Raw genomic sequence first — 12,756 nt, 5'->3', positions numbered from 1 at the left:
TACTGATTCTAGAGTAAGAAACAGCATTTCAATATTTCATTAAGACTCAAGAGAAAAGAGCTTTGCTCTAGAGGAAAGGGGTGCACACCCCCCCCCATAAAAAAAGCCTCCCCAGAGCAGTCTTTGTTTTGAAGAAAACTCATTCATCTGAGCCTGTACCAAATGCCAGTTAAAAAGTGTGAGTAAAGTTATTATTTCAGTTCTCAGTCACAAAGATTGGGATATCTTTGCAGGTTTCACTTGCTCTAAATCACAAAACCTCTTTTCTTCAGTATGCTCAAATACCCCTCCACAACAGTAACAGCTCTGGGCTCTAGGGACTGTATTGCACTCCAAATCTGTTCAAACATTTGTTTTCAAATCCACTATTTTTGGCCAGCACATTGGACTTTTTAAGGCCAGATGTTAAAAAAGACCAGATGTACAATTTGTGCTAGTTCTCTGCTGGAACAGTATCTGAGAAAGATTTGTGATGTAAGGGTCTGACAGCCTGGGAGGGGATTGGAAAGACACAAAACCTCTCACAAACTAACATCAAACTTGGCAAACTGGGACATAATCTTGCCTTCACATACACGAACAGAAAGCTGAGGCAAACAAGAAGCTGCACTTACTGTATCTAGTGATTTGTTTTCAAAGGAACACCTTACCAAACAGAGCACACCGTGCATTAGCTTAGGTAAAACATTGAATGGGATTTACCCATCTAACTTGATGAGTCTTAGAGGAGCTGCTCTGCTACTGCTTTACCATTCAACAGTCTTTGACAATGCTTATTATTCCCCTCACAGAAGATTTCCACTCTACCAAGGACTTTCCTCCTATTCAGATCTGCAGAGACAGGAGTGCTCCTCTAATTACTTACCATTAAGAATCCAACACAGTGCAACACTCATCTTGAAAGCTCATACTGGAAGTGAGAGTAGTTTACCAGGATAAAACAATGTACTTAACATATCTCTAAGTAAAAAGTAACCAAGTAGAGCTGGCAAGAAGGCTGCGATCAAGTGATCAACATAAACTACTGATATGGCAAAATATCCTGAAATCTAACTCCTTTACCTAGATTTGTTTACTTTAGAGTGCAATAACATGCTGATGAGCCATCAAGATGAAACTACTAAAGCTTTTCCAATCAAAACTCAAGCCAACAGGCCCAGGCCAACCTCATGAAATTCAACAAGGCCAAGTGTAAGGTCCTGCACCTGCATCAGTGCAATCCCAAGCACAAATCCAGGCTGGGTGGTGAATGGCTGAGAGCAGCCCTGAGGAAAAGGACCTAAGAGTGTGGGTTGGTGAAAAGCTCTCAACATGAGCTGGCAGTGTGCATATGCAGCCCAGAGAGCAACTGTGTGCTGGGTTGCAGCAAGAGCAGTGGGGCCAGTAAAGCAAGGGAGGGGATTCTCCCCCTTTACTCTGCTCTCCTCAGACCCCACCTGCAGCACTGTGTGCAGTTCTGGAGCCCCCAGCACAAGAAGGACATGGAAGTGTTGGAGCCAGTGCAGAGGAGGCTACCAAGATGCTGAGAGGGCTGCAGCAGCTCTGCTCTGAGCACAGAGTCTGATCAGTGAGCTCACTGCTGGCTGCAGCTACCTGGAGGGAGGCAAAGTCCTACAGCTGTGCTGCTCAGGGACATGCTTTAGGGGTGACCTGGCAGTGCTGCCTTAAGGGCTGCCCTGGATGATTTGGAAGCTCTTCTCCAACAGCAACCACTCCATGCTTCTACTCCTCAGAACCGGTGCACCTGACTGCCAGAAGGAGCACAAACTCCACACAAAGCTTTACCTGACCCAGCCTCTTTGGCCACCTGCGTCTCGTGGGGGATGTTCCTCAGCATCTGCTCCTCCCGCATGAGCTGGTGCTGGGCTGAACCCTCCTGCTGCCTGGGGAACGGCCATGCTGCTCCTGCTGCTCCTTCAGCTCATGCCATGCTTGCTGGAGAGAGCTGCAGAACCCAACGGCAGCACAGATTGACATGGAGGGGCTCTGGCAGCAGCAGCTTGAGTGCAGGCAAATCCATCCCTGCAGCTGAGCACAGACATTGCTTTGGCCTGGAGCCGCTCGCAGTGGCGCCTGGAGGACCTCGGAGGCCTAGAGCGGCTTTGACCAGCGAGAGGAGAGCCCAGAGCGTCGCCTGCCAGCCGGAAGTGACGGCACGGAGGCAAGATGGCGGCGCGGAGCGAGCTGCTGCGGCTGTACCCAGCCCCGGGGGGGTCTTAGGCGGAGTTGGGGGGTCCCGGGAGGGGTCCGAGAGGGCTCGGGGGGGAGCGGGGGAAGGGGCTGGGGGGTTTTGGAGAGTCCCAGAGGGGCTTCGGGGGGGCCCCAGGGGGGTTTGAGGAGTCCCGGGGGAGGGATGAGGTGGCTGGGGGGGGCGAGCAGTGGGGGGAGGGTCTGGGGATGAGTCAGTGGTTGCCAAGGGCGCTTGGGGGGGTCGCAGGGGGATTTGGGGGGGGGGGCGAAGTGGCTGAAGGGGGTAGGGGGAGGGTCTGGGGGTGTTGTAGGCGGCCCCGGGGTTGGGGGGGTTTGGGGGCGCCTTGGGAAGGGTCCGAGGTGGCTGGGGGGAGGGGGCAGTGGAGCAGAGGGAGGGTCTGGGGGTGTCATGGGGGTCCCCGGGTGAGGTTTTGACGGGGGTCAGAGGTGGCTGGGGGGGAGGGGAAGGGTCTGTGGGTGCCGTAGAGAGTCCCAGGGGTGCCTGGGGGGGACTGGGAGCAGTGGGAGGGGACTGGGGGGACGCTGGGGGGTGCTGGGGTCCCTCCCCCGAGGCTCCTTGACCTGCCCTGCCAGGGAGGTGCTGCTGCCGCTGCCTGCTGGCCTGGCACAGGTGGCACTGAGGGCGCTGGGCCCAGGCCTGCAGCCCCCAGCCCGGCCCGAGGGGAGGCCTCAGCAGCGCCCCCAGGCCAGGCTGCAGTGCTGCGGGGACAAGCTGAGGGCCTGAGTGGGCACTGGGGGGCGCTGGGCGGGGACGGGGAGGGGCTGGGGGATTAGTGGGGGCATACAAGGAGGTGAGTGGGGGTCTAGGGGCGGGGACTAGACACAGCATGGGGAGAGGGCGTGGCTATGGAGGGGGCGGGGACTAGACACAGCATGGGGAGAGGGCGTGGCTAAGGAAAAGGGGCGGGGACCAGACACAGAACAGGGAAGGGGGCGTGGCTCAGAAAGAAAGGGGCGGGGACTAGACAGCAAGGGGACAGGGGGTGTGGTTATGCAAATACAGAGGCAGCAACCACAGCCAGGCAAGAAAGGCCAGGGAGGGGGCGTGGCTCCGCCAGCCCACTCCTCCCGCAGCAGCAGAGCCCTGCAGTGCCCTAGAGACATCTCCAGACTCCTACAGACAACTTCAGACCTTTCCAAGGGCTCTGCAGACCCTTACAGACCCCTGCAAACTCTTCACACCCCTAAGACCTCTACACACAGCCACAGCCTCCTCTGCAGAGCCCTGCAGCCCCCTCCACACCTTCAATGGATTCCTGCAGACACTTAACAGATGCCTGACAGAGCTCCACAGACCCCTGCAGACCTTTACAAGATGCCTGCAGACACCTGCGGGCCCAGAACAGAAACCTCCACACACCTGCTGAATGCTACAGACACTTGCACACCCCTCCAGCCTCCTAGAGACCTCTAGGGACCCCTCCCGACCTTTCCATAGAGCCCTGCAGACCCCTGCATGTCTTTAAGAGGCCCCTAGAGACCCCCACAGACCTCTACAGACTGCCAGAGAACCCTGCAGACCCCTACAGACACCTCGAGACCTTTGCAAGGCACCTCAAGACCTTCACAGCCTTTTGAGACACCTACAGCACCACAGACACCCAGAGAGCCCTCCAGGCCCCTAAGGGTACCTACAGATGCCTCCAGACCCCCGCACACGTGCAGACAGCGCCGCAAAGGCTACTTACGGCAGCTGCGCTAAAACGCGTCTCAGATGCGGCGCCGCTGCCGAGCAACTCACCTGCCCAAACTCCTCTGCTGCGAGAGACAAAGAACGCAGCTCTGCCGGGGAACGCGGGAGGCTTCCCTCTGGCCCGAAACGCCCTGCCCGCCCGCCTGCCTGCCGCTCGGTGCTCGCCGCCATGCCGCTGCAGCCTGCTCAGCGCCACTGCCGCTCCCTGCGGCTCCGCCCGCGATGCTCCGCCCCGCTCCCACTGCCGCATGCGTCCGACTGCGGAGCCCTAGGGATGCTCCGCCCATCTCACACAGCTCCGCCCCCTCTCACAGTACCGCCCCCTCACACAGCTCCGCCCCCCGAGCGCCGGCCCGCCCCCCCTGCCTGCCGCTTTTAACTCCTCACTCCAATACCTACAAATCCAAACCAGTTCTCAGCTCTCCCTCCCACCTCTCACCTTCCCCTCCTCTCCTCCCCTCCCCTCAGCTTTCAGCCACTTCAATCGTGCACGGCCTTTAGAGACGAGGCAGGGAAACGGGGGACCGCCGCGGCTGAGGAACTGCAGTGTGGACAAGGAAACACACGGTGGCAGCACTGAGCACCGGCGCCACACCGCAGCCGCTACACAACTGCAGTACCCACGGGCAGTGCCCACGTGGGAGCCCTGGGAAAGGCTTTGGGAATTACGGGGAGCACCGGCAGGGACTGGGGTCACCGGGAGCACTGGGAGGCATTGGCTGTTACTGGCAGCAGTGACAGAGACCGGGCAGCACTTGCTGCTACTGCCGGCACTGCAAGAGAGTTTGGGATACTGGGAGAAACAGGGAGGTCACTGGGGCCACATGGGGGGCACTGGCAAGGAGATCTAGAGGTTACTCGGGACACTAGGAAAACGGGGAGAGCACTGGCAAGGAGATTTGGAGGGGCTGGAAGCACTGAGAGGGACTGAGATGACACAGGGATAACTAAGAGGCATGGGAAGTTGGGGGTCGCTTGGGGCACTGAGTGGACACTGGAGCCACGCTGGGAGCACGAGGAGGGGCTGGCAGTGCACACAGTGTTAGTGGGAGCACTTGGATGAGATTCTGCAGTTCCTGGGAGCCCTTCTAATCCATTCCAGGATGGCACTGTCCTTCTTGGCCACAAAGGGCACATTGTTGGCTCATGGGCATCCTTCTGTTCACCAGGGCCCCCAGCCCCCAGCCTATCCTGCTCCCTGGGCTGCTTCTTTCCCAGCTGCAAGACTCTACAGCTGTCCTCCTCGCATTTTATTCCATTTCTCCCCACCCAACTCTCCACCCTGGCCAGGCCTGCCTGAATGGCAGCACTGCCTGAGGGGCTGGCAGGCACTCCTCCCGCTTTCCAGTTTCTCTTCTGCCTCCTTCTGCTCACCCTTTGAAAGAAGTCAGACACCAAAGTTTCATGCTCAGAGCTAAGTGTTCCCTTTCTCCAGCCCTGATTGGTTTGTGCTGCCACAAGGCAATGAAGAGAACTCTAAAACAGCAAAGAAACAACAAGAAAAAAGTCTCGTCTTGCTTGACCATCTGCCAGCTGGAATTCCAAATCCAGGCTCCTGCCCAGTTCCTTCACCACTGTGTTTAGAGACTCCTTGCTACGAGCAGTGGCGGCAGAAGCGCAGCCTGGAGCCTGTCCGGCCCCGTGCCCAGCAGCATCTCTTGGGCTGCTCAGCACTGGCTGGGCTCTAGCAAGGAGGAGAACCAAGTCAAATGAATGCCAGCTGCTGCAGGGCACTGCTCTCCTCAGCATAAGCACCAGCTGTGTGACGACTCACAGCCACAGGACAGGAGTCACACAGCAGCAGAGCTCAAAGAGCAGCCTGCCCTTGTGAAGCCACTGACAAATTAGAGCCATACAATTGTTCTGATTGGAAGAGACCTCCAAGATCACCGAGTCCAACTCACCAACCCAACCCCGCCACGGCCACCCGACCGTGTCCCCAGCTGCCACGGCCACAGGTTTCCTGAACGCCTCCAGGGATGGGGACTCCATCGCCTCCCTGGGCAGCCTGTGCCAATCCCTGGCCACTCTTGCGGCAAACAAGTTCTTCCTCATCTCCAACCTGACCCTCCCCTGGCACCATTTCAGGCCTTTTCCTCTCCTTCTGTCTCAGAGTAATAGAGAGAAGAGCCCAACCCCCACCTCACTCCAACCTCCTTTCAGGGAGCTCAAGAGGGCAATGAGGTCTGCCCTCAGCCCCCTCTTTCCCACACTAAACACCTCCAGTTCCCTCACCACACCTGTGCTCCAGACCCTTTGCCAACTTTCTTGCCCTTCTCTGGACCCATGCCAGCCTCTCAACATCCTGCTAGGAGCCAGGGCCCAAAACTCAACAACTATTTGAGGCATAGCTTCACCAGACCTCAGTACAGGGGGACAACCCCTGCCCTGCTCCTGCTGGCTACACCGCTGCTGATCCAGGCCAGGATGCTGCTGGCCTTCTTGGCCACCTGAGCACACTCCTGGCTCATCTTCAGCTGCCTGCTGATCAACACCCCCAGGCCCTTTTCTGATGGCCACTTTCCAGCCACTCTGCCCCAAGCCTGCAGCGTCCACAGGGTTGTTGTGACCCAAGTGCAGGACCTGACACTTGGCTCTTTTAAACCTCATTAACTGACCTTGGTCCATCCATGCAGCCTGTCCAGATTTCCTTTGCACAGCCTTCCTGCCCTCCAGCTTGCTCTTTCCTTTTCCTTTTCCCATCCATTCCCTTTCCCTTCTCTTTTCTTCACTTCCCATTTCCTTTCCATTTCCCTTCTCTTTCCTTCCTTTCCCCCTCTTACCAGGGCAGTGTCTGTGTCCTGCCTAAAAAAAGACAATGCAAAGAAGCAACTCCACAATAACAAACACTAGAAGAGGGTCAGAGCCTGTGAAAGAATCATGAGTAAGGAGACATTCATTCAGCAGCAGCTCCACAGCCAGATGAAAGCAGGTTGGAGCAAGGCTGGCGCTGGCCTCTTTCAAGTAACTCCTGAAAGGACAAGAGGAAACAGCCTCAGGACACACCAGGGGAGGCTGAGCTTGGACATCAGGAACAGTTCCTTTGCTGCAAGGGTGCCTTGGGATTGGCACAGGCTGCCGGGGAGGTGGCAGAGTCCCCATCCCCAGAGGTGTTGTGCAAACCTGTGGCCATGGCACTGTGCTTTGCTGGCCACACTGGGCATGGGGAGAAGCTTGGACTGGATGATCCTAGAGGGCTTCTCCAGCCTTAGTGATTCTCTGGTCAGACACATAGGAAATAGGTAAGGTGGCAGAAAACTGCCCAAGCTAAACTGCTCCATAACAGGCTTACACAGAAAGACCAAGCACAAGGAGCATGGATTGCCCCTTGGGATACAGTTTGAGCAAGTCAACCCTCTTTGCTAATTAGGCCAAGTAGGAAAGCAGTCTGAAAAGAAGCCTTTAGGAGCAACTCTTACCTTGAGGAGAAAGGAAGGGCACGTGTGGCACATTCTGCCACTTGGTGTGGCTCCTTCTTTGCTCTGCAGCAGAAAGAGCACCCAGGGAGAAGAGCTCTGCAGGGGAGAGACACCACAGGCTGAGCTTAAGGACTCAGGATGAAAGCTTCATCAGGGCTCTAATTAATACGGGAGGGGAAGTCGAGCAGGCAACCTGCTCTAAGTGTGATCACAGAGCCCAGGAGGGTAGTGCTTGGAAGGGACCTGTGCAAAGCTACCAGCGCAACACCCCTGCCACAGCAGCACCAGAGAATCCAGCACAGGTGGCACAGGAACACATCCAGACAGGGCTGCAAAGGCTCTAGAGAAGGAGACTCCACAAGCTCTCTGGGCAGCCTGTGCCAGTGCTCTGTCACCCTCACAGCAAGGAAGTTCTTCCTCACGCTGAGGTGGAACTTCCTGAGCTGCAGTTCCCTTCCCTTGCCCCCTCTTCCTCTGGGAAGCTGCCCTTTGGCCATGGGAATGCTCAAGAAGAAGGAACCAGCACAGAAGGGCACTAAAGGAGCAGAACCTCTGCCCTGCAGACAGGTGCAGACTCCAAGTGAGATGGGATGCAGTGGCAGCACTGCTGGCCTCAGCAGCTCAGCTGGAGCTCAGTTTGCTGCCAGGGGTTCCAGGAAGGCACTGAACAAAACCAAGGCACATTTCCTACTGCTGCTTGCTCTGTTCAGCATGTTTGTGTTTTACAGCCCATCCTGCCTCGACAGAGCAATGAACAGGGCTTGCCAGACCACTGGGAACACTGGGAGGGACTGGGATGACACAGGGATAACTATGAGGAATGGGATGGGAATTTGGGGGTGGCTTGGAGCACTGGGAGGACACTGGAGCCATACAGGGAGCACTGGAAGGGACTGGGAGTGCAGGCAGTGTTAGTGGGAGCACCTGCCTGAGATTTTTGGAGTTACTGGGTGCACTGGTGGGTCTGGGAAGGCACTGGGAGTACTGGAAGGAGATTTTGGGGTCACTGGGAGCACAAGAAGAACTGGGAGGACATTGGGAACATCAGGAATAGAATGTGGAGTTACTGGGAGGTCACCGGGGGCACACTGGCAGCACTGGGTGGGACTGGGATGACACAGGGATAAGTAGGAGCACTAGGAAGGGAATGTGGGGGTTGATTGGAGCACTGGGATGGACTGAGAGGACACTAGGGACATTCTGGGAGCACTAGGAGGGACTGGGAGTGCACATACTGTTATTGGGAGAAACTGGATGAGATTTTGAGTTCCTGGGAGCAGTGGTGGGACTGGGAATGCACTGGGAGGTCTGTGAGTACTGGGAAGGGTTTCTGGAGTTACTGGCAGGGACTGGGGGGCACCGGGTATTACTGGGAGCACTGGCAGAGGCTGGGCAGTACTTGCTGTTACTGGTAGCACTGGGAAGAGAGTTTGGGATACTGCGAGGTCACTGGGGCCACACTGGGAGCACTGGGAATGAGAGCTGGGGATTACTGGAAGCACCAGGATAACTGAGAGGGCACTGGGAGCACTAGGAAGGGAATTTACTGAGAGCACTAGGAGGGACTGGGAGCAGCCTTTTAGGGAGGCTGCCCCCACCCCTCACTCACCTGCTCCTCTGCAGCATCTCTCACCCTGCCCTCCCCACCACGTGGCATGATGGAAGGAAAGGCAGAGACTGGGACGGCTGACAGGCTCTGCTCCTATCCCTCCACCCAAGGCAGGGACATCCTTCTGGGTAAGATCTGCACCTCCAGCACATGGCTGAGCTTTTGCTGCTCTCCTCTTCTCGAGCAGAGCTGCTGCACAGGGCTGCACCTCTGACCATGTCAATGTTCCCCAGACTGACTACCCTCAGACCACCTCGCAGGCAGTGCATTTATCCCTGGCAGTCACGAACCTCTTGTGCCTGCTGCTCTGATAGATTAAACCATTGGATGGTTTCAGCTCTCTGAACCTGTGTCAGTCCAAGCCCTTCTCAGGGTGCTGGAAGCAAGGAAGGGCAAGCATGAATTCTGCCCAGCAGTTCCAGTAAGAGCCCTGGCACTCTCGGGCAGCCACAGGGGCACGTTGGCCACGCACTGGAGCTGGGTGTGCAGAGTACCTGAGGAGCCCTGTGCAACACCTGCCAGAAAAACCTTCACTCCTCCGTGGGGCAGCCCTGGCCCCAGAAGCAAAGCACTGCTTTATGCCAGCACTGCTGCAGCTATCAGTATCACCAAGCTGCAGGGCAACGGCCTGGGCCTGCGTCCTGCTCCAAACGGAGAGAGAGCTGTGCTGAATGCGGCCTTCTCTAGCCCAGCTGTGCCGTGCCGAGAGGCTGGGCACAGCCTCACCCTCCTGTGCCTGTGCACAAGGAACACAGCACCTGCCAGCACCTCCCAGCAGCAGGGAACAGGGAGAAGCACTCCACAACCGTTTGCACGAAAGGCTTTCTGCTCATCCAGCTGCTCTGTTAGCATCTGCATTGAACAGAATCTATCTCTTTTACAGCCTTGAGCAACCAACTTTAGCTGAGAGGTGTCCCTGCCCACGGCAGGAAGCTTGGACTAGTTGATCTTTGAGGCACCTTCCAGCCTCAGCAGAGAGGAAGCTGTCTTTGAAACTCCAAAACCCCCCAGCTCCAGGACATTCTGCAATCCCTTCTTTCAACAAGCCACACAGGGCCAGCTCACTGTGGAAGGAGTCGTGTCCTTAGGAGGGTCCTGGATCTCTTCTAGAAGCTCACAGACCTCCTGTAGATGTCCACACATCATTTTAGCTGCCCCCTAGATGACTCTACACCTGTTTAGATGCCCCCAAAAGCCCTTTTGCTACTCTCAGACCTATTGTAGATGCCCCAAGACACTTTTAGATGCCCCCAGACCAGCTTGTCACCATCAAAACCCCTTCAGATGCCACCAGATCCCTTTTAGTTGACAGCAGGGGCAATGGCTGGCACTTCCAGGCATATGTGAACACTGAAAAACAGCGTGAAACACCCCCAAATCCTGCGAGACCCCAAACCCTGAGACTCCACTACTCCATAAAAGACCCCAGAGGCCTTCAGACCCCTTTTATCGGCCCCAAAACACCTTTTGATACACCCAAGACCACTTTAGATGCACCCAGATCCCTCCCTTTAGAGGCTTCCAGACCCTTTTTGGGGCCCCCAGAAAAATAAGACAAACAAAACCCAACAACCCAAACAACCTCCAAAGCCATTTTACATGAAGTCTCATCCTTTGGCCCACCACATGTTCAAATTCCCTTCGCCTGCGGCTCCTAGTTGGCCGAGAGCCACAGAACATAAAGCAAGACCAGCCCGCGAATGCCTGCTGCCCTGCAGCCGCCAAATACAGAGCAGTTCCTCCCAGCGGCCACACAGCGACAGCAGTGAGGGTGAGAGTGCGCCGCCCACGACCCTATGCGCCGCGTCCATAGCAACGCGAGAAGTGCTACTGAGAGCATGAGGAAGAGCGTTTGGGATACTGGGAGGACACTGGGGCCGCACTGGGAGCACTGGAAAGAAGATCTGGGGGTTACTGGGAGCACTAGGAGGCCCGAGAGGGCACTAGGAGCGACTGCGAGAGCTGAGGGAGCTGGGCCTGTTTAGCCTGGAGAAGAGGAGGCTCAGGGGTGATCTTATTACTGTCTACAACTACCTGAAGGGAGGCTGTAGCCAGGTGGGGGGTGGCCTCTTCTCCCAGGCACCCAGCAATAGAACAAGGGGACACAGTCTCAAGTTGTGCCGGGGTAGGTCTGGGCTGGATGTTAGGAGGAAGTTCTTCACAGAGAGAGTGATTGGCATTGGAATGGGCTGCCCAGGGAGGTGGTGGAGGCACCGTCCCTGGGAGTCTTCAAGCAAAGCCTGGATGAGGCACTTAGTGCCATGGTCTGGTTGACTGGCTAGGGCTGGGTGCTAGGTTGGACCGGATGAGCTTGGAGGTCTCTTCCAGCCTGGTTGATTCTATGATTCTTATCGTTACTGCAAGCATTTGAATGGGATTTTGCACTCACTGGGAGTGCTGGGGTCTGGGAGAGCATTGGGAGCACCAGGAAGGCAATCTGGAGTTACTGGGAGCACTGGGAGGGACTGGGGCCATAATCGGAGCAGCGGAGAGCCTTGGAGAGCACTGAGTGTTTCTGGGAGCACTGGGAAGGGGATCTGAGGTTTACTGGGAGCACTGAGAGGGACTGGGAAGTCACTGGGTATTACATGGAGGATTGGGAAGTGATTTTGTGGTTACTGGGCACACCGGGAGGGACTGGGGGGTACCAGATGCTACTGGGAGCACTGGGAGGGACCGGGCAGTACTTGGTGTTACTGCTAGCACTGGGAAGAGGTTATAGGATACTGGGAGGACACTGGGGCCACTTTCAGAGCACTCGGAAAGAGGTTTGGGTGTTACTTAACTAGGAAAACTGGGGACCAGAATCGGGAGGGGGGAAAGGAGAAATGGGGGCTTTTGAAAGCGTTTCTCTGTCTCAAATAAAGAGACATTTAGAGAGGAGGGTCAAGGTTTTAAACCCCTGCTATCAATAGCATTTATGGGCAGTTTAGAAACCTTACCGTTAGACATCTGACTATGTAGGATTGGTTCTCTAGTTACACTTACCTACAGTCTCTGGACTGCACAGAACAGCTGCTCAGACTGACTATGGAACGCGGGAGGTGCAGACAACCCTTACAGCTTCTTTCTGTTTGAACTAAAGGAAGAAGCTTTAAAGCCCAGTACTTACAGAAGTTGTTCTAAAACCTGTCTCGGGTCCGTCGCAGCTCATCAGTTGCTTCGCTGAGTCGCCGTTTAAGAGAGAAGAACGCAGCCCCCCCAGCCGGTGCGCGGCAGCGCTCCCCGCCGCCGGGACTGCCCCGCTCCGCCACTTCCGGCTCGGCCACTTCCGGCTCGGCTCCCCTCCGCGGCGCACGCGCGGCGAGGCGGCGCCACAGCGCATGCGCCGAGCCCCTGGCAACGCGAGGGAGGTGTGCAGCCATAGCAACCGCAGCCATAGCAACCGCAGCCATAGCAACCGTCGCCATAGCAACCACGGCCATAGCAACCGCAGAAATAGCAACCGCAGCCATAGCAACCGCAGCCATAGCAACCGTCGCCATAGCAACCACGGCCATAGCAACCGCAGCCATAGCAACCGTCGCCATAGCAACCACGGCCATAGCAACCGCAGCCATAGCAACCACAGCCATAGCAACCACGGCCATAGCAACCACGGCCATAGCAACCGCAGCCATAGCAACCGCAGCCATAGCAACCGTCGCCATAGCAACCGCGGCCATAGCAACCGCAGCCATAGCAACCGCAGCCATAGCAACCGTCGCCATAGCAACCACGGCCATAGCAACCGCGGCCATAGCAACCGCGGCCATAGCAACCGTCGCCATAGCAACCACGGCCATAGCAACTGCAGCCATAGCAACCACGGCCATAGCAACCGC

General features: G+C 56.6%; 1 protein-coding gene across 1 annotated transcript; it reads right to left on the bottom strand.

Moving 5' to 3' along the window:
• Positions 1-4,307: 4,307 nt before the first annotated feature.
• On the bottom strand, positions 4,308-12,257 carry LOC135184832 (uncharacterized). Its single transcript, XM_064160973.1, has 3 exons — positions 12,045-12,257; positions 7,324-7,419; positions 4,308-5,380 (listed from the first exon to the last, which is right to left on the bottom strand). Exons 1-3 carry the CDS (start codon positions 12,255-12,257, stop codon positions 4,598-4,600), a joined length of 1,092 nt encoding a protein of 363 aa, XP_064017043.1. The 3' UTR covers positions 4,308-4,597.
• Positions 12,258-12,756: the final 499 nt, after the last annotated feature.

This window comes from Pogoniulus pusillus, chromosome 21, assembly GCF_015220805.1.
Source record: "Pogoniulus pusillus isolate bPogPus1 chromosome 21, bPogPus1.pri, whole genome shotgun sequence".
In the NCBI taxonomy this organism is placed as follows: Eukaryota; Metazoa; Chordata; class Aves; order Piciformes; family Lybiidae; genus Pogoniulus; species Pogoniulus pusillus.
This window is presented reverse-complemented; position numbering and strand designations above follow the sequence as displayed.